This window comes from Candida pseudojiufengensis, assembly GCF_024610245.1.
Source record: "Candida pseudojiufengensis strain CBS 10847 chromosome Unknown scaffold6, whole genome shotgun sequence".
NCBI lineage: Eukaryota > Fungi > Ascomycota > Pichiomycetes > Serinales > Debaryomycetaceae > Lodderomyces > Lodderomyces pseudojiufengensis.
Window position 1 is genome coordinate 410,043 of NW_026261522.1, and position 24,876 is coordinate 434,918.

The 24,876-nt window shown below is 26.4% G+C and overlaps 15 protein-coding genes across 15 annotated transcripts; 7 read left to right on the top strand and 8 right to left on the bottom strand. All coding sequences in view use genetic code 12, as the record gives it.

Annotated features, from left to right (window-relative positions):
* Nucleotides 1-144: 144 nt before the first annotated feature.
* Nucleotides 145-354, top strand: KGF55_000272 (uncharacterized protein; the record flags this gene model as incomplete). Its single annotated transcript, XM_051757464.1, has 1 exon — nt 145-354. The coding sequence occupies one exon, from the start codon at nt 145-147 to the stop codon at nt 352-354; it is 210 nt and encodes a 69-aa protein (XP_051617010.1).
* A 781-nt stretch (nt 355-1,135) lies between these two features.
* TRM1 (tRNA (guanine26-N2)-dimethyltransferase) lies at nt 1,136-2,995 on the bottom strand (the record flags this gene model as incomplete). Its single annotated transcript, XM_051757475.1, has 1 exon — nt 1,136-2,995. One exon carries the CDS (start codon nt 2,993-2,995, stop codon nt 1,136-1,138), a length of 1,860 nt encoding a protein of 619 aa, XP_051617011.1.
* A 189-nt stretch (nt 2,996-3,184) lies between these two features.
* TEN1 (Ten1p) lies at nt 3,185-3,724 on the bottom strand (the record flags this gene model as incomplete). The annotated part of the gene is made up of 1 exon (XM_051757486.1): nt 3,185-3,724. One exon carries the CDS (start codon nt 3,722-3,724, stop codon nt 3,185-3,187), a length of 540 nt encoding a protein of 179 aa, XP_051617012.1.
* A 168-nt stretch (nt 3,725-3,892) lies between these two features.
* KGF55_000275 (uncharacterized protein) lies at nt 3,893-4,198 on the top strand (the record flags this gene model as incomplete). The annotated part of the gene is made up of 1 exon (XM_051757497.1): nt 3,893-4,198. The coding sequence occupies one exon, from the start codon at nt 3,893-3,895 to the stop codon at nt 4,196-4,198; it is 306 nt and encodes a 101-aa protein (XP_051617013.1).
* Nucleotides 4,199-4,521: 323 nt separating this feature from the next.
* On the bottom strand, nt 4,522-5,625 carry KGF55_000276 (uncharacterized protein; the record flags this gene model as incomplete). Its single annotated transcript, XM_051757508.1, has 1 exon — nt 4,522-5,625. One exon carries the CDS (start codon nt 5,623-5,625, stop codon nt 4,522-4,524), a length of 1,104 nt encoding a protein of 367 aa, XP_051617014.1.
* A 328-nt stretch (nt 5,626-5,953) lies between these two features.
* Nucleotides 5,954-7,062, top strand: KGF55_000277 (palmitoyltransferase; the record flags this gene model as incomplete). Its single annotated transcript, XM_051757520.1, has 2 exons — nt 5,954-5,960; nt 6,029-7,062. The coding sequence occupies 2 exons, from the start codon at nt 5,954-5,956 to the stop codon at nt 7,060-7,062; spliced, it is 1,041 nt and encodes a 346-aa protein (XP_051617015.1).
* A 583-nt stretch (nt 7,063-7,645) lies between these two features.
* On the top strand, nt 7,646-10,498 carry DAL81 (Dal81p; the record flags this gene model as incomplete). The annotated part of the gene is made up of 1 exon (XM_051757531.1): nt 7,646-10,498. The coding sequence occupies one exon, from the start codon at nt 7,646-7,648 to the stop codon at nt 10,496-10,498; it is 2,853 nt and encodes a 950-aa protein (XP_051617016.1).
* Nucleotides 10,499-10,610: 112 nt separating this feature from the next.
* Nucleotides 10,611-11,197, bottom strand: ARC19 (Arc19p; the record flags this gene model as incomplete). The annotated part of the gene is made up of 2 exons (XM_051757542.1): nt 10,611-11,129; nt 11,195-11,197. The coding sequence occupies 2 exons, from the start codon at nt 11,195-11,197 to the stop codon at nt 10,611-10,613; spliced, it is 522 nt and encodes a 173-aa protein (XP_051617017.1).
* Nucleotides 11,198-12,056: 859 nt separating this feature from the next.
* KGF55_000280 (uncharacterized protein) lies at nt 12,057-13,532 on the bottom strand (the record flags this gene model as incomplete). Its single annotated transcript, XM_051757553.1, has 1 exon — nt 12,057-13,532. The coding sequence occupies one exon, from the start codon at nt 13,530-13,532 to the stop codon at nt 12,057-12,059; it is 1,476 nt and encodes a 491-aa protein (XP_051617018.1).
* A 961-nt stretch (nt 13,533-14,493) lies between these two features.
* KGF55_000281 (HIG1 domain-containing protein) lies at nt 14,494-15,084 on the top strand (the record flags this gene model as incomplete). The annotated part of the gene is made up of 1 exon (XM_051757564.1): nt 14,494-15,084. The coding sequence occupies one exon, from the start codon at nt 14,494-14,496 to the stop codon at nt 15,082-15,084; it is 591 nt and encodes a 196-aa protein (XP_051617019.1).
* A 227-nt stretch (nt 15,085-15,311) lies between these two features.
* On the bottom strand, nt 15,312-17,777 carry KGF55_000282 (SANT/Myb-like DNA-binding domain-containing protein; the record flags this gene model as incomplete). The annotated part of the gene is made up of 1 exon (XM_051757575.1): nt 15,312-17,777. The coding sequence occupies one exon, from the start codon at nt 17,775-17,777 to the stop codon at nt 15,312-15,314; it is 2,466 nt and encodes an 821-aa protein (XP_051617020.1).
* Nucleotides 17,778-20,695: 2,918 nt separating this feature from the next.
* On the top strand, nt 20,696-21,328 carry IFU5 (WW domain-containing protein IFU5; the record flags this gene model as incomplete). Its single annotated transcript, XM_051757586.1, has 1 exon — nt 20,696-21,328. The coding sequence occupies one exon, from the start codon at nt 20,696-20,698 to the stop codon at nt 21,326-21,328; it is 633 nt and encodes a 210-aa protein (XP_051617021.1).
* Nucleotides 21,329-21,657: 329 nt separating this feature from the next.
* On the top strand, nt 21,658-22,077 carry MCI4 (Mci4p; the record flags this gene model as incomplete). The annotated part of the gene is made up of 1 exon (XM_051757597.1): nt 21,658-22,077. One exon carries the CDS (start codon nt 21,658-21,660, stop codon nt 22,075-22,077), a length of 420 nt encoding a protein of 139 aa, XP_051617022.1.
* A 124-nt stretch (nt 22,078-22,201) lies between these two features.
* Nucleotides 22,202-22,828, bottom strand: SEC4 (Rab family GTPase; the record flags this gene model as incomplete). Its single annotated transcript, XM_051757608.1, has 1 exon — nt 22,202-22,828. One exon carries the CDS (start codon nt 22,826-22,828, stop codon nt 22,202-22,204), a length of 627 nt encoding a protein of 208 aa, XP_051617023.1.
* A 231-nt stretch (nt 22,829-23,059) lies between these two features.
* FRS1 (phenylalanine--tRNA ligase subunit beta) lies at nt 23,060-24,832 on the bottom strand (the record flags this gene model as incomplete). Its single annotated transcript, XM_051757619.1, has 1 exon — nt 23,060-24,832. One exon carries the CDS (start codon nt 24,830-24,832, stop codon nt 23,060-23,062), a length of 1,773 nt encoding a protein of 590 aa, XP_051617024.1.
* Between the last annotated feature and the right edge of the window lie 44 nt (nt 24,833-24,876).

Sequence of the window (24,876 nt, forward strand, 5' to 3'; positions counted from 1 at the left end):
ATTCAGCCAATTCAATCAATTTCAACTTATCACTATTCATTTAAAATAAGTTTCAATTTCATCAACTTTCGTTTAATTCATTTAATAGATTCATTATCATAACAACAACTACACCTAAAATAAAATATACATAACCATTAAAAAATGCAATTTAAAAATTTAATTTTATTATCAATGATTTCATTAGTATTTGGAGAAAATGAAACAAATGTAACAAATACTTCTTCTACTTCAATTGCAGGAGGTGATTTAACTACTGCTGCAACTACTTCAGCTACTGGTGGTGCTAATTTAATTTCTACAGCTGGTACTATTGGTGTTGTTGCTGCTGGAGCTTTTGCTTTAATGTTTTAAGAATACTTATTTAAACTAAAACTAGATTCAATAAAGTAGAGTGTTAAAGAGTGTAATTTTTCAAAATGTGTGTGTTTTTTTACTATCTATATAGGTATTAATTCTTTTTTTTATATAATTCATCATATATAATTTTTTAATAATAATAATAATAATAAGTTAATAATTCATAGTAATACTTCCTTGATTGACTGTTCTTTACTTTCTTGCTCAATTTTTTGTTCTATCTTATTTTTCCGTCTTCATTTCATGACAATATTTTGAGCTTGTATTCATTTAGTGTGTTGATAGATACTAGTGATGATAATTAGTACTTGATAAATTTTTAACATCTACTACATAGCCCATATTACTTACACAAAACCCTAATTTCATATACACACTAGACAATAGACTAATTTGGTCTAGTCGTGTGATAACAAAATTATTTTTCTTCTTTCCTTTACTACGTTTATTATTATTATTACTTAACTATGTACATACTTAAAATCACTATGTTTTAAGAAAGTATGTACCCGCCTTAATTATTCAGTTACTAATAATCAGTGGCTGTGCTTATAATAAATTTATGTATAGAAATAAAGTTGAACTAATTTAGCTTTTAAGAAGTGTCATGAATCACTGACAAATTTACTATGACTATGAAATTTGAGACATGCCATTTTCATTTCTATTTTAACATACTAAAACTATAATAAATATAAATACAGAATGTCAAAGTCTGATTAATGCCAAAAAGTATTAATTTTTACAACCATTATATAAAGACGAATTTGATTCTCTATCTTGGTCTTGACATTGGTCCCCAATTTTTAGTCGGATTTTCTTGATATCTAATCATTTTAACTTTTCTTAATTTTGAAATATTTTCACTTAATGAATTTGAAGTTGTGAAATCAATTTTTAAATCTTTTAAATATTGTTTGTTTGCATTAGATTGACTATTTGAATTAGATTGATTACTTGAACTATTATTACTTGAATTAGATTGATTACTTTCATTAAATTGAGATAATTCATTTTCTTCATCTTTTTCCTTTTTGTCAAAATATTTTAAAATTTTAAAACCAGTTGAATTTTCATTTAAATTTGGATTAATTTGGAAATTTGAATTTTTTAAATCATTTAATTTTTTTGTTAATTTTTCATTATTTTTAATTTGAATATCACCATTCTCAGGGTGTTCAATATTATGAGTTTTTATCATATTATTATAATAATCTTTATTTACATTTACCATCCATTCTTTTAAAATTTTTAAATTTAATTCCCATGGGATATTTGATTTTATACAATTTTTTTTAGCATGAGTTAAACTTATTCTAAATTTATCTTCTTCTGCACCTTCTTCTTTTTGATCATTTAAATTCCCTACGGCTTTTGTATACTCATCAATTGATATTGGAGAAGTTTTAAATAATGAAGATAAATGATTTAAATTATAATAAAATGGAACATCTCGTAACTCATTTTTAGCTAATGTTAACATACCTTTTATTCTTTCATTAGTTTTATATATCGATTTATTTGATGTTTGAGAATTTAATTCTAGTATTTTATTTATAAAATTTTCATTTTGTAAAAAACCTGAATACATTGGACCAGCAATATTAAAACTTGATTTACAAAATTCACAATTTGAACTAATAATTGAACTTACTAATTTGGGATAAATAAATTTATTCTCTCCCTTTTTAAAACCCAATGGTTGAATTTTTTTATTACCACATCCATTACATCCATAAACAATCATAGTTTCATTTGAATGATTTTTAACTTTTATTGGACTTGTTTTAATTTTAATCCAACATCTAAAATAATAATCAATACTTAAACTCATTAAAGGTTCAATTGATTTTTTATATTTTGCAGCAGTTGATGCAACTAAATTTAAAATTAATCTTATACCAATTTCATGATTTGTTTCATTATTTATATACAGATTACCAAAATTATTCCCACCATATAATGCAAAACATTTTTCTGGATATCCACTTCCTGCTAATACTGCTGCATCAGTACATGTAACTAATAACATTCCTTCATCTTCTATACATTGTAATGCAGAATCAATAAATGGAGATGCTGTACCATAAGGATCTAAATCTATAATGTGGAATTTCATATTTGTTGATCCCATAAATTTTATTGCATCATTTTCATTTGATTTTATGATGCTCTCCAAATTATTGTGTTTTATATTTCTATCTATTGCTAATACCGCATCTTTTGATAAATCATTCGCTATAATTTTATTAACATTGGGGATTTCTAAACCATATCTACAAGATCTTAATCCTGTTGCAGATAATGCTTCTAATATATTTAAATTTGATAATTTCTTTCTCTTATTGTTGTTTTTTAATTTGGAAAATTGTTCTTTTCTAATTTCATCATATGCTATTATTGATAATGTTGATAAATCTCTATTAAATTGTTGTATTGGATTATAAAATACTTCATCCTTTTTTGGTGTTAAAATTGTTGCTTTTCCTTCAGTTGTGTAAGTGAATTCTTCATTGTCTGTGGGGGTAGTATCTGTAATTGGCGTGGGAGTGGTAGTTGTACTAGTAGGATTAAGTAGTTCTGGTATATTTGACATTTTAAATCTTTTAGCTAAGTCAGTTAATCTTTTATACATTCATTGATCTTCTATATCGATTGTTTGTAATGATGTAAGTAAGTTTTGAAAAAAAAAAAATTTCGGTAAATAATTTTATAACACAAAAACTTCCATCATCATGTCGCGTCTATTAAATAATTTATACAAACAAAGTTAAAATATCATCATCAGGTTATACATCTATTCATGTATTATAAATTCCAATATTCAATCCAAAGTACTAATAGGTTTCATTTGATTTAAATCACTTAAATATTTTAATGTATTTAAATATTGAGGATTCTTGATCAAATTACAATCAATTTCAAAAATATTAAAAATATCAATATCTTCAATATCATTTTCATTAATACCATTATAAAATCCTTCTAAATTTATTATATTACCTGGTTTTAACATTGATAAATTTAATTTTAATTGAATTGATGATAAATTAATTGATACATATTCTTCTTTCTTTTTTCTAGTTTGTTGTAAATTTTGTTCTTTTGATTCTTCCACTTCGTTTTCTTCAATTATAATTATTGAATCAAGTGACGATGTATCATCCTCAACTTCTACTTCTATTTTGTCTTCCTCCTTTTTCTCGTCATTAGTTAAAGAAGGTACTCTAACAATTATTAAATCTGAAGTAAATTGATTAAAATTTATAATTTGTGCAATAATTCGAATTCTAATAGGTTGAGATAATGAAGCATTTGGAAATAATTTATTAATATTTTTTGGATCAATTACTATATTTGTCATAGTATCATCATCTTTGTCAAACTTATGTTTTGAGATTTGTTTGTCTGATTTGTTTGGTTGTAAAATTAATTGTGATTGAAATAACGTTGGTTGTAAAAAAAATAAATTTCAAAAATCTAAATTTGATTTCACCAAGCTTTCATATCATTCTACAACACACAAACCACAATGGCAGCACCAAGTCTAACAACACCTAACCAACCAAATCATACATTAAATACATCATCACCATCAAATTATGAAATAATAAGTTCAGAAGATGTTTCAGACTCAGATTATGAATCAGATTCAGATTATGAAGAAGATTCAGATTCAACAAACAATAAATTAACAGCACAAGAACAATGGGATGAAAGTTTAAAACAAATTACTTTATTATTTAGTCTTGTTATATTCCCATTAATTGGGAAATTATTAGGTAGAAGAACTTCAAAAATTATTTGGAGAAAATTTGCAAATTGGTGGTGGGTATAACTTTAAAAATGTATAGAAGAAGTGGAGTTGAAGAAAGAAAGTGGATATTTCGAACTGATTGAATGTTGTAGTAGTCAGAGTACTGCTTTAGAAGAATGTAGTTTCATGGAAATGGTTCAAATGAATGAATTTAAAAATATAGAGACGAAAGTGGACATGAACAAAGAGAAGTAGATAGTAAAACTGGTGAAAAGTTATATGTTGTAGTAGTCTAGTTACTGCTTCATCGTGTGATTCATGGATATAGTTCAAATGAATACAAACTCAGAAAAGTTCAAGAATTAATACAAAGTATGCTATTTTAATTAGGGTCTGATCTATTATTATAAACTATTAATTAAAGAATTAAATTCATTATTTAAATTAGATTCAATACATTCTTTAAAAATTAATTGAATAAAAGGTTTTAAAATATTAAATTTAATTCTAACCACTATATTTTCAATAATTTTTAAATTTTCATCAATTTTAAAATTTAAAATTGATGATGAATCATTTGAATTTATTGAATTTATTGAAAATATGGACATGTTATCTTTTAATTGTTGATGTTGTTGTGGTTGATTAGAAGAATCTATCTTGATATCTTTTATGATGTTAAGTAGCTTATTTAATATTTCTAATATTAATTTTAAATTTATTTTATATATGAATAAGATATCTAAATTTATATTTATTTCTAATTTTTCAATTAATAATTGTTTTGAATTTAATTTTATAGGTGATGTATTTGAAGTTGGTAAAGAAGTTGATGAATTATTATTTCGTTTTGGAGTTTGAGGATTTGATAAAGAAGATGAATTTAATGATGTATAACTATCTCTTTTAAAATCTGATACACTACTTTGTTGTTGAGGTGGTGGTTGTGGTAAATTTAAATCAAAATTCTTTAATATTGTAAATAAATTTTTTATAAATCTAATTTCATATTTTGTTAGGTTGTTTGTTTCTTGTTGTTGTTGAGTAGAATCTGAATTAATTATATGTTTGATATTAGGAGTAGGGATATTTGTAGTTTGAAAAGGATCTTTTGAAGGAAATTGCAGTGGTTGTAATTGCAGAGGTTGTAAAGGTTGATTTAATTTACCATTACCATTACCACCACCACCATTACTATTATTTAATTTTTTTAAAAATGAATTTTGTTGATGATTTTGAATCTTGAAATTTTCTTCATCATTTTCAAAAATTTTAATTAAATTACCTAATGATATACTTAATTTTAATAATTTTTGAGAATTTATTGGAAATTTATGTTGATTATTTAATTCATTTAATTTTGATAAATCTTTATATGATAATTTATATAAATTTAAAAAATAATTGTTTACTTCTGATGTAAATGGAATTGATGTTAATAAATTATTTATTTCATTTATTTCTTCTTCTAATATTGAAGTTATATATGGTTGATTACTTGTTGACATTGGAGTAGATTGTGAAGTTGAAGTTTGATATTGAAGATTTATTTTCTCATATGCCTTTTCTCCGTTTGTTTTTTTGAAATGCAGTTTTGAAGTTGCTATGACTTTACTTATTTAGGTAAAGAGCGATTGTAGTGGTTCTAATGATTTTATCTAAGTAATCAAAGTGTTGCTTAAAATTGATAGTTTCCATCAAAACTGAAACAGAAAAATTATGGGGAAATTGGTAGCTGGAATTTCTCTCAGATTTCACCAAAAGATATCGCGTAAAACTAATTCCATTTATTTGTTCTTTACATTTGACTTTATACCACAACTACGTATTTACAAAATGATATGTTCTTCAAAACTATAGTCATAATCAGTATAATATCATTTATATTAACATGTTTATTAATATTTGGAGATTCTCCAAGTTTTAGAAATACCGCCATACAAAAATTAAGAAATTATTTATTAACTGGATTAAAGAGTTTAAATCAATTTTATAATTATTTAGATTTTAAAACAAATGGTAAATTGATTTTTATATTAGGTTGGTTTGTACCTTTGGGATATTTAACTGTTGTTACGATATGTTTTTATCAATTCTGGGTTAAGACTTTCCCAATAATTAGTTCAAATATTGGATATTTAAATTTTATTTATATCATATTATCAATGATTTTAATTTATTTATCAACAATAATTGCCATATTTTCAGATCCAGGTATAATAACTCCGGTAAGTTTAACAAAATATCCATATAAACCAAATCAATTAATATTTTTTAATAATAAAATTTGTTCAACTTGTAAAAATATAAAACCTGCAAGATCAAAACATTGTTCAATTTGTAATAAATGTTATTTATTATATGATCATCATTGTATTTGGATAAATAATTGTATTGGTTATTATAATTATAAATGGTTTTTATTATTCTTGGTGAGTAATATTAATATGTTAGGTTATGGATTTATTATATGTTTTAAAGCTTTAAATTTACAATTACAAAGTTTTACATTTTTAAAATTATGGAAATTAATAACAAAAACAAATGATTCAAACAAGATTACTGGAATATTTATAATTTTATGTTTTATATTTGTATTTATAGTTATAGCTTTTACTGGATTACATTTACGTTATATTTATTTAGGTGTTACAACAAATGAATTAGATAAATGGGGAGAAATTGAATATTTAATTGATTTAAATTTACTATACAAAGTTACACCATCAATTAACAATGAAAAATATGTTGAAAAAGCATCTGTTAGAACTGAGGATTTAGAAGATGAGATTGTTTATATAAGTTTGAAAGATGAAAAAATTTTGATAAATAATAGTAACAAGGACAATTATGAGATAACACCAATTGAATCAATAGTTACTGATATAAATAATGAATATGATAATGGGTTCTGGAATAATTTCAAAGATAGAGTGTTTATATAAAAGTATCGATTAGTGGAGGTTTAAGTCAATTAAGCTAAATTTCTCGAAATTTGTTGGTCTTTAGATTAGCTATTAACTGAGGCGTGGTTTCAAAGTAATATCATTTTTATAGTCACCAACTCCTGAGTGACTCAATTACTTCAAATGAATAGGTCAAATTATCATATACATTACGCTAATTTATCTTTCTACAACAGAATGAATAATAATCTAAGTATATTTAATTTTGTATAATATATTATATGTAATCAGTATTAATAGTATTGTAGATCTCGTATATATTTATATTATATTATACTATTATTAATAATGTATTACATAATCGTATTATAATAATACTTAGGCTAATACTTATATACACAACTCCCCACCTATAAATAAAGAAACACAATACAAAACACAATACAAAAAAAAAAGATAACCAGGAAATTTATTTTTCACTTTTTTACAACCAATAAATATATACATAATATCAACTTTACAACCATACATAATCAGTGTTATAGATTACTTTGACCAATAGGAAACTTTAGCTGAACAAATAACAATATAGCTTATCCATACTAGTAAAAACAATTGATCAATGGAAGAAAAAGAAACAATTACTGATAATAATAATTCAAATGGTTTATCCTTGAAAAATCAGAATAAGAATAATAATAACAACACAAATAATAATGATATAAATCTAAATAACAATAATGATAATAATAATTCCAATAATAACCAATCTATAAGAGATCTACAGCAAAATGGTTCATCACAATTAACTCCACAACATCATTTACATATACATAATATACAACAAGATTCATCAAATAATAATACACATCAACAACAACAACAACAACCTCGTTTTGATCAACAAAATCATTCTCAAGATACTTATAATAACAATTCATCTCAATCTCAATCTCAATCTCAATCACAACCGCAACATCCATCATATGAATCTCAATGGTCTTCTACTATGATGATGGATCCAAATACTGCAGAATATTTATATAATATTGAATTACCAACTTATATACCAAATGAATATAGACAAGATAATCAAAATAATAATAATATTATGCATAATATTCAATATCAAAATAATGTACATCATAATCAAGATCCAACACATCAACAACCACAACAACCGCAACAACTACTACATCAACAACCATTATCACAGCAGCAAACACATCCACAACCACATCCACAACCACATTCACAGCCTCCACAACCAAACTATGATGAAACTTCACAACCTCCTATACCTGCAACCAAATCAAAACAAAGACGTCCTTGTGATCAATGTAGACGTAGAAAAACAAAATGTGTTATTGTTCCAAATACAAATAATTGTGTTCAATGTGAAGCAAAACAATTATCTTGTACTTATTCAACTCCTGCAATAAAAAGAAAACCAACAGATATTGGACCATTACCTAATCAACCACAAGATAAAAGAAATAGATTAAATCCTTTATCAAATGAAAATATACAAGTTCCTGATGTACCAATAAGAGAAGTTGCTCCTATACAAGAATATTCATCAATAAATAATTCATTACTCAAAAAGACTTTATCATTACAATTTCCAAGATCAAGTTTTTATGTTGGACCAACTTCATATTTATATGATATAAATTTATTAAACACAATAATAGATTCTCATAATCAAAAACAAATTTCAAATCAATCACCTACTTCTTCCACAACAACCACCACAACAAATAAAATAGAACAAGTTAGTCTAAGTAATTCAATTTCCCTTAGAAAAGTTAGTGATAAAGTTCAATTTGTATTAAAAGAAGATCAATCACCACAATCATATCAAACAATGTCAAATGATGTTGATACAATTGAAAAATTTATATCACCACATGGTCAAATATTAATTGATTTATATTTTAGAATTATTCATCCTTCTTACCCCATAGTACATAAAAAAGTATTTTTAGAAAAATATTCAAGAACTCATAGAGAATTTAGTGCTCCATTATTAGCTGCAGTATATGTATTAGCTATACAATGGTGGGATTATGATCCTCAATTAAATAGATTCCCCAAACCAAATGTTGAATTAATTTTAAAAATTGGTTTAAATAATTATTTATCTGAAATTTTAAAAAGACCTAAACTTAGTGCTGTTCAAGCTGGTTTATTATTATTACAATGTAAACATATAATAAGTTGTAAAACTTTTAATGATCAAATACAAAATAGTGGAGATGCAGATTATTCAGAATGGGTATTATGTTCACAAGTTGTTTCATTAGCTGAAGAATTGGGGTTAGGATTAGATTGTAATAATTGGAAATTACCAAAATGGGAAAGAGGTTTAAGAAAAAGATTAGCATGGGCTGTTTATATGGAAGATAAATGGTTATCCCTAAAGGATGCAAGACCTTCTCATATCCATGAAAATAATTGGATTGTTTTACCATTATATGAAGAAGATTTTCCTGAAAAACATGGAGATGGAGATTTAAAAGAAGGTAGTTCAGATATTGATAATGGTAAAAAAATTTTTATGAAATTAATTGAATTAAGTAAAATTTTAAGTGATATTTTAAATCAATTTTATTCAATGAAAGCAATGAATGAAATAAATGATATAAATGATGTATTAAAATTAGCAAAACCTTTACAATTAAAATTAAGAAATTGGTTTCATTCATTACCAATAGAATTACAAATGACTTCTGTTCAACCAAGAAAATTATGTTCAAATGGTTATTTACAATTAGCTTATTTTGCAACAGAATTAACATTACATAGAAAAATAACAACTATAATATATCAACAAACAAAAATTGGAAATCCTCCATCAATTGAATTAATAAATGTTTGTAGATCAGCTGCAAAAACAAGATTATTAGCATCAATTGAATTTGTAAGAGATTTAAAACCAGAACATATTCACTCATTTTGGCACAGTTCAAGTTCTTCAAATTTTACATTAATTGGTACTTTCGCTGCTATATTATTTATGTCATCACCAACAAAAGAAGAATCTGATTTTTATAAAGATCAAATTTTTAATTATAGATGGATTTTAAAAATTTCTTCAAAAGGATTTGATCAAGTTGCTGAAGCTTTATCACAATTAGACTTGGTGTTGGGAAATATTCCTGGATTATTAAATGATAATATTGATATGCCAATGGTTTTACCAAATGTACAAGATCCACCACCACCAAAATCTCCATTTTCAGAACCACCAACTCCTAATAACATTGGAAATAATAATAATAATAATAGTAATGGAAACAACAACAATGGTTCTACAAAAAAGAGAATCCCCAGTAATTTAAGAGATTCACCATATAATTCACCACAAAGTTTTTATACTCCAATAAATGAAAAAAATTCTCCATCTATATCACCAAAAGATTATAAAAAGCAAAGTATACCAAATGAAACAACAAAGAGTCCAATTAAATAAAGATAAAATACAACTACAAAAGTATATGAATTACAAGTTATGAAATTATTTCAATTCTTCAATTTAGTTTAAAAATTAATAAATTTTAATATACATATATATATGTTCTTATCTAATCAAAAGGTATTAAAAAAGATTCAGCTATAACTCTTGCTCTTGCATTTAAAAATAATTTCATTTCACTAATTTCTTTATCAACATCTTCCATAAATTCAATAATAAAATCAACTAATTTATCTTTTAACATTTGTTCAGTATGAAAATTTGTTATTAAAAAACTTATATCATAACCCAACAAAGGTTTTCTTCTTAATATAAAAAAATTTTCTGCTCTACTTGTTAAAAATCTTGTAAATTTATGAACTAATATGTTTTCAATTTCATCACTTTGTTTAATTTTAATTGATATACGAATTGAATTTATACTTGATTCAATTAAAATTTTTTCATTTTCATTACGTGCTATGTTCATACTATTTAATATAATTTCTGGATTATGTTGATTTGAGGAATTTACTTCTATTTCTGGTCTATTATGTCTTTCTATTAATTGTGATGAAAAATCTTGTAAACATATTGCTGCTGTTAGTGATGATCTTACTGCTGTTAAATATGGTTTTAATGATTGTGACTGGGAAATTTGTTAGTATTGCTTTTGTTTGCTTATAAGAGTTGATAATCAATTGAGTTACATACCATTGTTTATATGAAGATGATTGTGTATAAGTTTGGTGATAGTTTCTTTAGTCTGGAGAACATTTTGTTGATTTAATTCCGAAAAATGATAATCTCAAAATTAGTTAAGTTCGCACGACTAAGAGATAATATTTGATAAATCTACAGCATACAATCTACTGATTAGGAGTTTTATAGTTTGAATAGAGATGATACTCATGTTTGAATAGAGATGATACTCATGTTTCAATATCGGTCTATTTCACCCTTCTATGTTATTGTATGTATATAGATGTAAGATGATACCAAATAGGTCAAAATGTTGCCATAGAAACTGGAGATCCATTAGTTAAAATGAGTACCAATGTTCAAAGTGGAGCTTCAAATCCAAAAAAGGTGCGTCATTATTAAATTTTAAATATACTGAATTCAATGATTTAAAATTTTGTCAGATTCAAATAATGATTTTAAAACTAATCAAAGGAGAAGATATTGGAGAAAAAGGAGGGCAGAGTTATTATTCGTTACCCTAAATTTTAAATATTTGTTCATTATTTTTATTTTTATTTTTATTTTTATTTTATTACAATTAAGAGGAGATTTCAATTACTGATTCAGTTCATTATCAATCTATTAGTCATATATTAGAACACTTTTACAGCTAATCTCAAAAGAGTAGAGGGAATATGTGTTATCTGAACTTGGGTGATCTATTGACTTTTATACATTTTTATATGTGCTCCCAATATTGAGTTCAAGGATCGTTAAATCTCATGATAGGTAACATGTAAAAAATTGTATAGAACTAAATAGAACACCAGTGTTCAGATTACACACTACAATTCAGAACAGTTGATTCATCATTACATTCATTATAAATTATTTAATAATTCATAGTTGATTTCTTAACTTTCTTTTCAGGTAATTCATCAACTTCTGGTTCAACACTTTCGGAAGCTTTTCTTTTTTTCAACATTCTTTGTTTAATTTCATATTCATTTTGAATCAGTTCATAAATTTCTTGTAATTCTTCTTCATTATTTAAATCAAATTGTCTTAGCTGATCATCACTTAAAGATTTCAAAGTTTTTAAAAATTCTTCAAATTTTAAATTGGACCAATCTGTTATTTTTTGTTCAATTAAAATATTTTCAATTTTATTCTTTTGTAATTTAAATATTTGAATTTTTTCATCAATTAAATCTCTAAATAAATCTAATGGTGTTGAACCATTTCTACCACATAATTCAATAAATGAATCCTCATTTTCAAGCATGGGTAAAAATTCATTAAATTTAGAATTATATTTTAAATTTGGTAAAGTTGATAAATAAACTTTAAAATTATTTCTTGATTTTCTATCATTTCTATAATTTTTTCGTTCTTGAATTTGAATTTCATTTTTTAAGTCTTTATTAATTTTTGGATATATTTCAAATTTATATAATTGTAAAATATCAATTTTATTTAACCATTCAAAATGTTTATTTTGTTTAAATCTTGAATCATTTAGTAGGTTTTTATATAATGTCTCAAAATTTTTTGAATTTTCAACTAATGAAGTATTTATCAGTTGTAAATATGTTAGTAGCTCTTCTTTTGCTTGTGATTTATCTTTGATTATTTGATCTTCATCTTTTTTTCTTAACGTGTTTATAAATTTATAAAACATTTTCATCATTTCTTCATCCAGTATTATTGAATGTTTAAAAATTGGATTATCTTCTTTTTCAAATTTTTTTTTTAAACTTATCCATCTTGAATTATAATTTAATTTTCCATTTTTGTATAGCTTTTCCAATTCTTGATTAAAATTACTTTTAAATGTTTCAATTAAATTAGTTTTATTATTAATTTCAGATTGGAATTTATTTAAAATATATTCTTCATAAACTTCCTTTTTACGTATTGGATTTTCAATTGACCAATATCTTGGTTCATTTATTAATTTTTCCATTACTGTTTGAAATGACCATGTTGAATCTACTTGATGTTCTTTTAAAAGTTCAATAAATTGATTTTCATCTTGTGTTATATTAAAAGGTTGATCTATTGGTTTTGCTTTCAATTCCTTTTCTAACTCATTTTCTAATTCAACTTTCTCCGATTCATCTTCCCCATCCACTTCTTTGCCTATTGTTTTTTCACTTGCTTCATCTGGTTTATCCCATGATGTTTCTTGAGTTATAGTATTATAATAATAAACTTTTCCATCATCAGTTTTATATTCTTCCCAAATTGATGATGATGATTTAATTAATTCTTCACCTTCAGGTAATGTCCATTGAGTTTCATGTGTTTTAGTATTATGATAATATATTTGACCATCATCAGTCTTTAATTCTTCCCAAATGGGCATATATATGGATGAAGTTTATGGTGTATGATTGAAACAATAGATTTATTTAGTTAGGAGAGAAAATGAAAGTTTCAGATTAATTATAATACGATATTAGATGTATTCCAGGCAAGATTTTTAATGCGAAGGTAAGGTAAACTTTGACGTAAATTTATTTTTTTTCAGTCGAGAAGTGTTACCATCATGAACTGGATTGAATTGGCGTAAAATTCTAGAAATTGACATAAATTTTGAAACACAATTTGTGACAAAGGGACCAAATTTTCATAAGGTCATTATAATTCACTCGAAGATTTGTTTTTGAAACAAAAAGCAATTGAGTTAAACAACTGTTACTTCAAAAGAAATGGAAATAACATACAAATTGATATAAAAATAGAAATTTTAAACAGAAATTAACGAATTGTTAATGTAAATTTATTCCAGTTAATGTACCATTGAATCATGTTGAATAATGATTCAATTTTAAATTAGAAAAGATCATTCAAAAGTATTATTTAAATGAAAATAAATAAGTGACAATAAATACATTGAGCGCTCGAGTAGTATTGGATTCAACACATCTTAATCAAATCTTCTCCATAATTGCAATAGCCGTTTAACCTTCCTAAATAATTAACTCAAAGTATTCGTGGTATGGAATAAGTCGGAGGATCGACCTTACCAATTTACTTTACGTGACAGATTTTCCGAAATTAAACGACACTAAGTACTAAAAAAAGAAACACACAAAACCGAAAAATAGAAATTTCAAATTTCCGCGCAAATTTAAAAATAATAATCATGCATAACATACAATCTAAATGACCTTATTAATTTAATATAAATATATAAGAAGATCATCTCTAGATTGATTCATAAATTCAAAATAATATTTCAATTCAACTTATAGATACAATTTCAATTCAAAGTATAGAATTAAATATTTATCATCAATTTCATAAGTAATACAAACTAAAAAATGAAGATTATAACAGAGGAAGAAAAAAATAATCATAGAAGTTATATAATTAAAGAAGGTTGTAAAGGTTTATTAATTGGTGGAGCTATATCAGCAGGTATATTTTCATTTTTAAAATATAAACAACCAGCAAGATTTGCAACTTTTAGTCCAAGTATAAAAGCTGCTATATTTGCAATGCCCACCATTGCTTTAGGAGCATTTTATGCAGATCAAGGTTCATGGAATTATGATCAAATGATTCATCAAGGAGATTATCAAAAATTAGAAATTAAAAAACAAGAATTAAAATTACAAAACTTAACAACTACTGATAAAATCATAACAAAATTAAATGAACATAAATATGAAATTATTGTTGGAGCTTGGGGTGCAAGTTTGTATGGAAGTTGGGTCATTATAAACAGAGATAAATATATGACAACAGCTCAAAAACTTGTACAAGCTCGTGTGGTTTCGCAATTCATCTCAATAATTCTATTATTAGCAACAATTGGTTTAAGTATAAGAGATGCTGAAATTAAAAAAAAACAACCTGCTGAAAAACCACATTGGAAAAGAGTATTGGAAGAACAAGGTGAAACAAAGTAAATTTTTGAAATGAAATCTAAAAATTATTAGAGTATTCAAATACAGTGGATTTTATATTTCATAAATTAAAACACATCAAAATTAATATTAGAAAATACATAGCAAGAAATAAAACTGGATTTTATAGAATTTTTGTAGCAATAAACTTGAACGAGCAAAAGGATCAAGCCAAATACCATCTTCGTACGATTGGAACAATTCAAATTCTGAAACAACTTCAAGTTCTTTTATTTCGATGATTTGCTTAGAATACACCATCTTTTTTGCATTTGATCTTTGGTCCTAGTTGGAAATTCTTCATCAATTTTACTCCAATCGTTGCCATATTTTTGAACTAAAGCCCTTAAGACCATATCTTCTTTAATTGACCAAGCACCTTTTCTTAATAACTTTGGATCTTTCTTCAGTTCAGCAATCAATTTTTGATAACGAAGTAGACATGAATTTTCGGTTCTATCTTTAAAATTACTTGACAATTCTAACCAATTGGGCTTACCATCCTTTTCTTTACACAACTCCATCAATTTCTTATCTTCTTCCGCCGTCCAAGGTTTTCTTGATTTTTGACTTTGTTTTTTCAAATCAGCTTCTTTCATTTTTTCATATTTTGCTTTTTTTAAATCACTTTCCTTAGCTTTAGCTTCCTCTTTTTTTGCTTTAACTTTAGCATCATTTTCTCGTTTGATTATTGTATTTTTATAATCCATTGTAAGTTGTAAAGTACCATTGATTTTTTCCGTGCAACCACCTTCATCAATTCTTCTGAATATATTGATTAGTTGATATTTAGGAATTTTACCATCGAATGCACTAGTGATTTTAACCCATTTATCAGAACTATTTTCAAATTTGGTATAAGTTTTCAATAATTTATCATAAAATTCCAAACTCAATTCAACTTGAGTATACACAAAATTTGGATCGAAGATCCATTTTTCTTGAAATATGATTTTATTTTTACCACAAAGATTTTTAAAAATACCTTGACATTGAACATCAGTAAACCCAGGAAATTTAAATTTTTTCCACTGGACTAGCAGACCTTTTAGGTTCTTGTTGCACTCGTCTAATACCAAATCAATGATGATATTCTTATATATATCTAATGAAATACTGGAAATTGAGGTAATTTTATCATTGTATTCTTCATTGTACTTGGACAAAATCTTTTTCAGTAATTCAGTATATGGTATAAGACTAATACGTTCTCTTTCCTCATCATTTTTTATTAATTTTTTCATATGATCTGAATATTTGAGCCCGGCTTTGTATTCTTCATCATTTAGTTGATACGTATAAGGTACGTTATTTTTTCTGATACCACTCAATTTAAATAAAGTTTCTTCAGCTTTGGTATTTTCTGACTTATTAATAAATCTTGTACCTAACTTTTTTAATCCCATCTTAACTATAACTGCAGCATGTGTACCAGTATAGTCTTTTTCAAACAAAACTTTATGAGAATACACATTATCTCCATGTTCTACTGGTACATATATTGAATCAATATCTCGAAGACCTTGAGGATTAAAATTCGTTACTAAAGTTTTTTCAGTAGCTAATTTAGTTGTTCTAACCCACTTGTTTATATCTAAAAATTCATTGATACATTTTTGGCTTCTAAGGTCATACTCTTTAACGGAGCCATCATAATTAGACCCGGAATTTTGATCACTAAATACATAATTGAATAATGAACCATCCTTTTTAATTAATGGATTGACCTTCGTAATTAGTCTGATTCTGTTTGACTGATATTCATGATCACCGTAGATCGTAATAAATTGAACGGGCTTGGAATATCCTTCAATTTCAAGTATTAAATCTGCCACACGTAAGTAATCAAACCCATTTTTTGGTTCTGGATCTTCAATATCTTTTTCTCTTAGCTTGGAAGTAATCAGAAGTTTTGATTTAACCTTAAATGGTTTTTTAAATTCAAATTTATTAATTACAACAGCTGCAGATCCACCTTCAATCCGAGCAATAATTAGATTTTCTAATACTTCGTCATCATCTTGACCTTCCTTTTTGTATTTTTGCAAAAAACCTTCTCTAATGTTTTTTACAGTTTCATCTGTAACCTCTTCAAATCCACATATACCAATTAGATATCTGACCAAGTCTTTTTTTCCGATTTTGCTCAAATTCTTTTGCATTAAAAACCAACCATCTAATGTTTCAGCACCCTGTCTTTCGTAATAGTAAGTGGGAAATTCAAATTTCTTCATTGCATAACTTTCTCTCTTGCTATATTTTTTAACAAATTCTTTTGATACATTAGTTGTAGTAGTAGTATTATTAGTGACAGCAGCTGAAAGTGGTTCAACATCTGACATAGCACCTGATCCTGAATTATTGCTAGTTTCATCTAATGATCCTGAATTATTGCTAGTTTCATCTAATGATTCCACACCTAAGGTTGTACCATCTTGATCTTTTGTGTCTGCTGAGTTTCCATTTTTCAAATTTAAAACACTATTAACAAATGTTGGATCTACATTACCATTATCTTCCCCAAACGTGTCTACCAGGTTCTCATTTTTTAAAGATGCTTCTTTCGCTATAGATGATCCTTCAACACTCAATTCCTTAACCAAAGAAAATCTCAATTGACCACCTTCACTAATGAGTTTTACTCTTTTCTTATTCCCTTGATCACTAGTTATTGATCTTTTATCATTCGATGACATTTCATACTCTTAATGATTAATTAATAAAGCTTCAGTATATCACACGATTTGTTTGTTGTGGTTTATCAATTGAAGTTGGTGTTTTTTAAATTTTGGTTGTAAAAACCAATTTTGGTTGTAAAAAAAAACCAAATATAATTTGACTAATAATACATCGCGTTAAACAAAATTCAAAACAAAACAAAAGCAAAAAAAGCTGGGATCAGTTCCATCTACATTCCAGCTAATATTATTGATCCAAATTCTTATTTGATGGCTCATTTCAACCTCACAGCTGTACTCCACTGAATTGCAGCCTAGTAAACAGACGTTTCACGACACACACAAAAAAAGACACATCAGATGCGACACTGGCACGTGATTTATTCGTATATAAAAATTAACATATTAATTTACTTCATTACCTGAATAATGCTGACTTATCTCCAAAATGCTTTTACCTTTTTTGACGACGAATACCTGTGTTATTTAATAATTGATTAAAATATGTTTTATTATTAGCAAAAACCTTATTGACTCACTATGGACCAAAGTAAAGAATAGTTTGTTCAGTGTTTTTGAAATTAGATAAAATCATATGAGTATTTCCATGAAATATAACTTTATCTCTGACTTTTAATCAATTCCCGTTTGTGTTTGTTATATTGTTATTCCGACTCGTTTTTTCAATTATATCTTGCTTTACAAATTCACGATAACAATGTGACAATTTTTTGAAATCTTGAGCATCTTCAGCACTGTCTGGTGATTAGTTTGTAGGAACATTTTGGAAAATTCTTGAATCTATACCTGGTGCTTTTGGGGTGAATACTTAATCTTCTTCCAAAAGTGATGATTTAGTTATTTCATCTGTATGACTATTTTATACAAACTCTACCAATGGCAATTTGTATAACCAATCTTGATTTAGTCGACAAAAGCGTTGAGTAATTGAATCATTGATTCATTTGTTCATTCAAATCAACCATCAGGTTGAGGATGATAAATGTTTGAAAATATTAAAACAGCTTGATTTCCATGAAAAAATTCTGACCAAAAATCAACTGTTACTCTTGTATCATTGTCTGAAACTATTTCATCTGGCATATATAATGTTTGTTATATAGTCAATGAATATTTACCGCACTTCTTAATGTTAATGTCTTTTAATAATGTATGAAATGAGCTCTCTTCGAAAAGCTATCAACAACTACCATGGTATAAATATGAATGAACTTCAGGTAAACCAAGAAGAAAATCCATACTCATAAATCTCCGTCCTCCAGCTGGGATAGCCAGTCAAAATTAAATGAAATACTTGGTTTAATAATTTGATATATTGAATTAGTCCAAAAAAATCTCTTGATAATCTTTAACATTGAAGGAAAATAATACAACCCATATTGAGCTTCTAATCCAATTTATTGAGCATATTACACAAATTATGGGACCAACACAACCCCCACGATCCGTAGACCAGCAACTGCATTAAAACGTTGTTGAGGTTGAGAATTAAGATTGATACAAATTGACCAGCATAACTCAATTTAACTAAACGTCATCCTTACCCCAAGGTTATGTAATTAGTGGCAAAAGATGTTGCTCCAATGAGTTGGATACTTGGATTTGAATGATGCATTGTTTGAACAAATCGTCATCTTAACTTGAATATATTCAGCCGGTTTATAAATTTTCAGCAATGTGGTACCCAATTTTGTGTCATCGACGTAAATTTTTTTGTTCATTTTCTCTTGTACAGATAAATGATATACGGTCTCCGTTTCTCGATTTGTATAAGTAGATAAACTACACGAACTATCTTATGATCTTAAATTTCGATAATTATATATTACTGAACTCTGGCTCTTTTGCTCTGTTTCTGTAAACTAGTTTTCTCTATGAAAATTTTTCTTTTTCTTTTTGTTTCGCAGCATCCATATTTTGTACAACATCATGAAACAATTGACTCTTGAAATGTAAATTTTTACACCACATTCGTTACCATTGCATTATTATTAGCAACTATTGGTTTAAGCATGGCAGAATCTGAAATTAAAAAGAAGCAACCTGCTGAAAAACCACATTGGAAAAAAGTTTTAGAGGAACAAGGTAAAGCTTAGAATTTTTTGAATATTTTAACGAGAGATATGAATAATTCGACAGAATCTTTAATGAATAATGAATAATTTTAGTAATGAAGAATGATTGATGCATGTTTATAGAGTTTATATTAATTTTGTATACATATAAAAATAAATTGCTCACATTATTTTTTTTTTGGGTGCAAAAAAATTGCAAAAATTCTGCAACAAACTTTTATCTCATATTTCTACAACTTTTATTTTCAAACCAGGTTCAAGTGACGTTTGTTAATCTTAAGACAATAAAGTGGATCTTTCTGAATCATTAACCTTTATGCTCTCTTTGTTGAAGCATAATCTTTCTTATGATTGTAAGACTTGGAAAAAGTGGTCATACTAAAGTGATATGTTACACAAAAATTGGCAACTTTTATCTCTGAGAAATACACGACCACATTTTTCCAGTTTAATCTTAGGCTATAAGTCAAAGAGAAAGATCCGATATCGAAACTATTCTTCATCTACCAACACTCAATTTCAATTGTAATTTTGTTGGCGTTAGAAGATTAAGACCTATCGTTTTCCAAGGAATCATAAACTAGCAGACATTGTTATTCAAAAATTATTCACATTTTACAACTTCAAATAATCCAAATAGATAAGGAAATCGATTCTTTCGTTCAATCGTCAATATATCTATCAAAGCTTCAAAGAAAATTTAATCAATCATTAAATAAATTCAATCTTCAAAGAAACCGGAGTTATTTTTATTTTGTACTTATCAATAATCACATCTCAGCCTCATTTAACGCAAATTAATCAACTTTAATAGATCTATAAAGCAGAGAATTTAAAATTATGGGAAATTCAAATAATCCAGATAAACCTCCAACTGTACCAGATGGTTGGTTAGCTAAATTTGATGATAAATATAAAACTTGGTTTTATGTTGATTTAAAAACTAAAAAATCTCAATGGGAACCTCCAGCAGGTACAAAATTTGATGATGCTCCACCAGCTTATTCAGCAAATAATTCAAGAAGAAATTCAATAAATTCTTCAGAATCTCGTCCTCAACAACAACAACAACAAAATAATCAACAAAAATCTGGGTTTTTCCATCGCCATAATAATCCACAGCCGCAACCACAATATAATCAAGGTTATCCTCAACAAGGATATCCACCTCAAGGTTATCAACAACCATATTATGGACAACCTTACGGACAACCATATGGTCAACCATATGGTCAACCTTATGGATATCAACAACAACCACAAAGATCAAGATTTGGTGGTGGTGGTATGGGTGCAGGTATGTTAGGTTTAGGTGGTGGTTTATTAGGAGGTGCTATGTTAGCTAATATGATGGATAATGGATATGATGAACAAATGGCTTATCAAGATGGTTATGGTGATGCAATGAATAATCAAGATTATGGTGGTGGTGATTTTGGAGGTGGTGATTTCGGAGGTGGAGATTTTATGTAGAGACTATAAATATTTAGCTAGTGTACAAAATTAAGCGGGAAGACAATTTAACGTTGATGAATTAATAGAGAGGAGTTTATGCTTCTACTTGAATCGGCTGCAAAACCAGTGATAGATCAATCCTATCAAGCTAATCATAATTTTTTAGTGTCGCAGATTTGATGTTTTTTCTTCCATACTTTTTTTCAACCAATGAATATTTAATTTTTACTAAGTATTAGTAGAATATTCACAAAAGACTAAGTACTACACTAAGAACTCATCAACAAGTGCTGTTGAACATTTTCTGACTCATCTATATCAATTCATACCCTTACACATACAAAAAAATGAGGTTTACACAAGTATTAAGACAAATACCAAAAATACAATTATCAGAAGTAATAGTAAGAGCAGGAGAAGGATTACCAACAGGTTTAACAGGTTTATATAAACATCCAAATCCAAGACCATCATTAGTTGCATTATATAATGAACAATTAAAAGTATTAAATGATAAATTCCCAAAATCATCAGTATATAGACAATCAGTTGAAAATTTAACAAAAAATAGATTAAAAATAGTTGAAGAAGAAGAAATTATAGAAAATATTGAAAATAAAATTGGTAATGGATTAATTGAAGAATTAATTATACAAGCATCTGATGAAATTAAATTAAGTCATGAATTATCTGGTTTAAAATGTTGGGAAGAATTAGAAGAAAAACCTTTAGATGATCAATGGGTTTATTTTGGTAAAAAGATATAATAATAACTATTAATAGAAAATTTTATTACAATTAAACAACAACAACAAACACAAAATTTAATCAATTACTTAATAAATTGAAAAAACCATTGTTACAATAATCTCTTTCTTTCTCAATGGATCCTTAACAACAATTATTCTTTATACCTGAATTATTTTGTGAAACATCTATACCACCAGCTCCACTACCTGTAGCAGCACCAGAATTATCATCAACATGTTTTTCTTGAATAATTCCTGCTAATTCATAAAATATAGCATCAACATTTGCATTACTTTTAGCACTTGCTTCTAAAAATGGTATACCTAATTTTGAAGCTAATTCTTCTCCTTGTTCTTTACTAACTTGTCTATTTATATCATCATCATTTTTATTACCAACTAAAAATATTTGAGCATCTTCATTTGCATGTTGTGTTACAGTTTGAAACCAATTTTCAACATTTTCAAAACTTCTTGAATCTGTAACATCATAAATTAATACAATTCCCATTGCTCCTCTATAATATGCTGTAGTTATAGTTCTAAATCTTTCTTGTCCTGCTGTATCCCATACTTGTAATTTAATTTTTTTACCTTTACTTTCAATTGTTCTAATTTTAAAATCAATTCCAATTGTTGTTATAAATGATGGATTAAATTTATCTTCAACAAATCTTAATAATAAACATGATTTTCCAACACCTGAATCACCTACTAAAAGTAGTTTCATGATCATATCATAAGCTCTAGATGATCCTCTTCCACTCATTTTTGATTAATTCCAGTTAGTTATGTGAATGATTGTTGTTGGTTATATTGAAGATTTTTGGTATATGTTATGTTAAGATAAAAGATCCGGATTAAATATTTATTAAGTTACACAAGTTATATTTTTTTAAGTTAGTCGTGTATACTGTTACTATTATTATTATATATATACACTAATTTAAGTCTCACAGTCGTTCTATATCTATTAACCTACTTCAGTATCTATTCTAACTTACAAGAATACTTCAGCATTTAATTCAACTGACGAAGCAGCATATGGTATATCAAAAAAATTCATAACTTCTGGATGTAAAACACCAATACTACCAATTTCTTTAGCTTCATTATTATCTTTTGATCTAAATAATATTTTTGCACCTCTACCTTCAAAAAATGTTGTTTTTGATTTATCTTCTTCAATCCAATAACCTCTTCTTTTATCATCTTTTGGATTTTCTAACCATGGAGTTCTCATAGTTTGCATAATTTTACCTAAAAGTCCTTGAATATATTCAAACCCTGAAGTTTTACCTGCATATATTGCAGCCCAATTTTTTTGATTAAAAGCACGTCTTTCTAATGAATCATCTTTTAAAACTATATCACCACATTCAAAAACTTTTATTGGTAAAGAATGTTTTCTATTTTCTTTTATTGTTTTTAATATACCAGGTAATAAAGTAGTTCTAACAACTTGATATTCTATAGTTTTTGGATTTTCTAATTTAACAGCTTTTGAATCATCTTTTAATCTTAACCATTTATAATTTTCATCATGAGAACACAATGTTAATGGCATAACTTCCAGATATCCAGCTTGAGAACTTGCTAATCTTAATATATCAGATACCTTATTTATTGGTAAAGCTGAAGCTACTAAACTTTCACTATTTGGTTTTGTCTTTTTTAAATTATCATAACCATATCCAATTGCTGCATCTTCCATAATATCACATTGATGTAAAATATCTGATCTTGTTATTGGAATATTAACATTTAATAAATCATTTTCTGTTGTTGATGGTTTTGCATCAAGTGACATTTTTTTTAATAATTTTGAAATTTCTTCACCTGAATAATTTAATCCTAAACATGAATTAATATATGAAATTTCTGCTTTAGCTTCTCTTGGTTTTATATTTGGTGTAATACGTGATTGATTATTATGTTCGGATATGATTTTTAAAGGTTCTATTTCAAATGGTACTTTACTATATTTTGAAAACATGGCAACTAATTGATTAATAACAATTTCAGTTTTAGTTCTATCAGTACCTGTAACATCAATCCAAACATTTTTAGTATTTAAAGTGATTTTTGAATGATCTGAATTAATAATTGGTGGTAATGATGCAACTGTTCTATTTGCATCCAACATAACTGGATAAACTGGAGAATCTTTTATAATATGTAAATACTTACCTAAATTTTTATCTTTTTCATAAAATTCCATTAATTCTTCTCCATTCATCTCTTTTGTTTGATTTAATGGTTTGAAAACAATATCTTTTGGTGGTAAAGCTTCATATGTGAAAGGTGGTGTTAAAGTATCTAAATCATGAGTTCCAATTGCAACTAAAGTTCTATTACGACATAAGTTTGTATGTAATTTATCTTGTAATGCAATAAATGAATCATACGATCTTTGATCAAATTTAATTCCTCTTAATATTGCTGAAGCTGCGTATTGTCTTATTGGGAAAGTTGATTCTTTAATGGTTAATGAAATTTCTGGATTTGATGGATTTAATGTATAATTTGGAGTTTCTGAATTTCCTAAAAACTCATTTAATGCTTGCGCTATACCTTCAATACATAACATATCATATCTATTTGCAGGAACTTCAATTTTTAATTGTGGTCTTTCATCACCTTGACATTCTTCAGTAGTATCTTCATCCAATTCAATTCCAAATTGGAAACACAATTCATCAAATTCTTCAGTGGTATATGATCTACCCAACAATTGGAAAAGATCTTCCTTATCCACTGGTATTGTTGGCATGGTTTAATAACGGATTTGTTTAGTGATAATAGTGAAAAATTTTT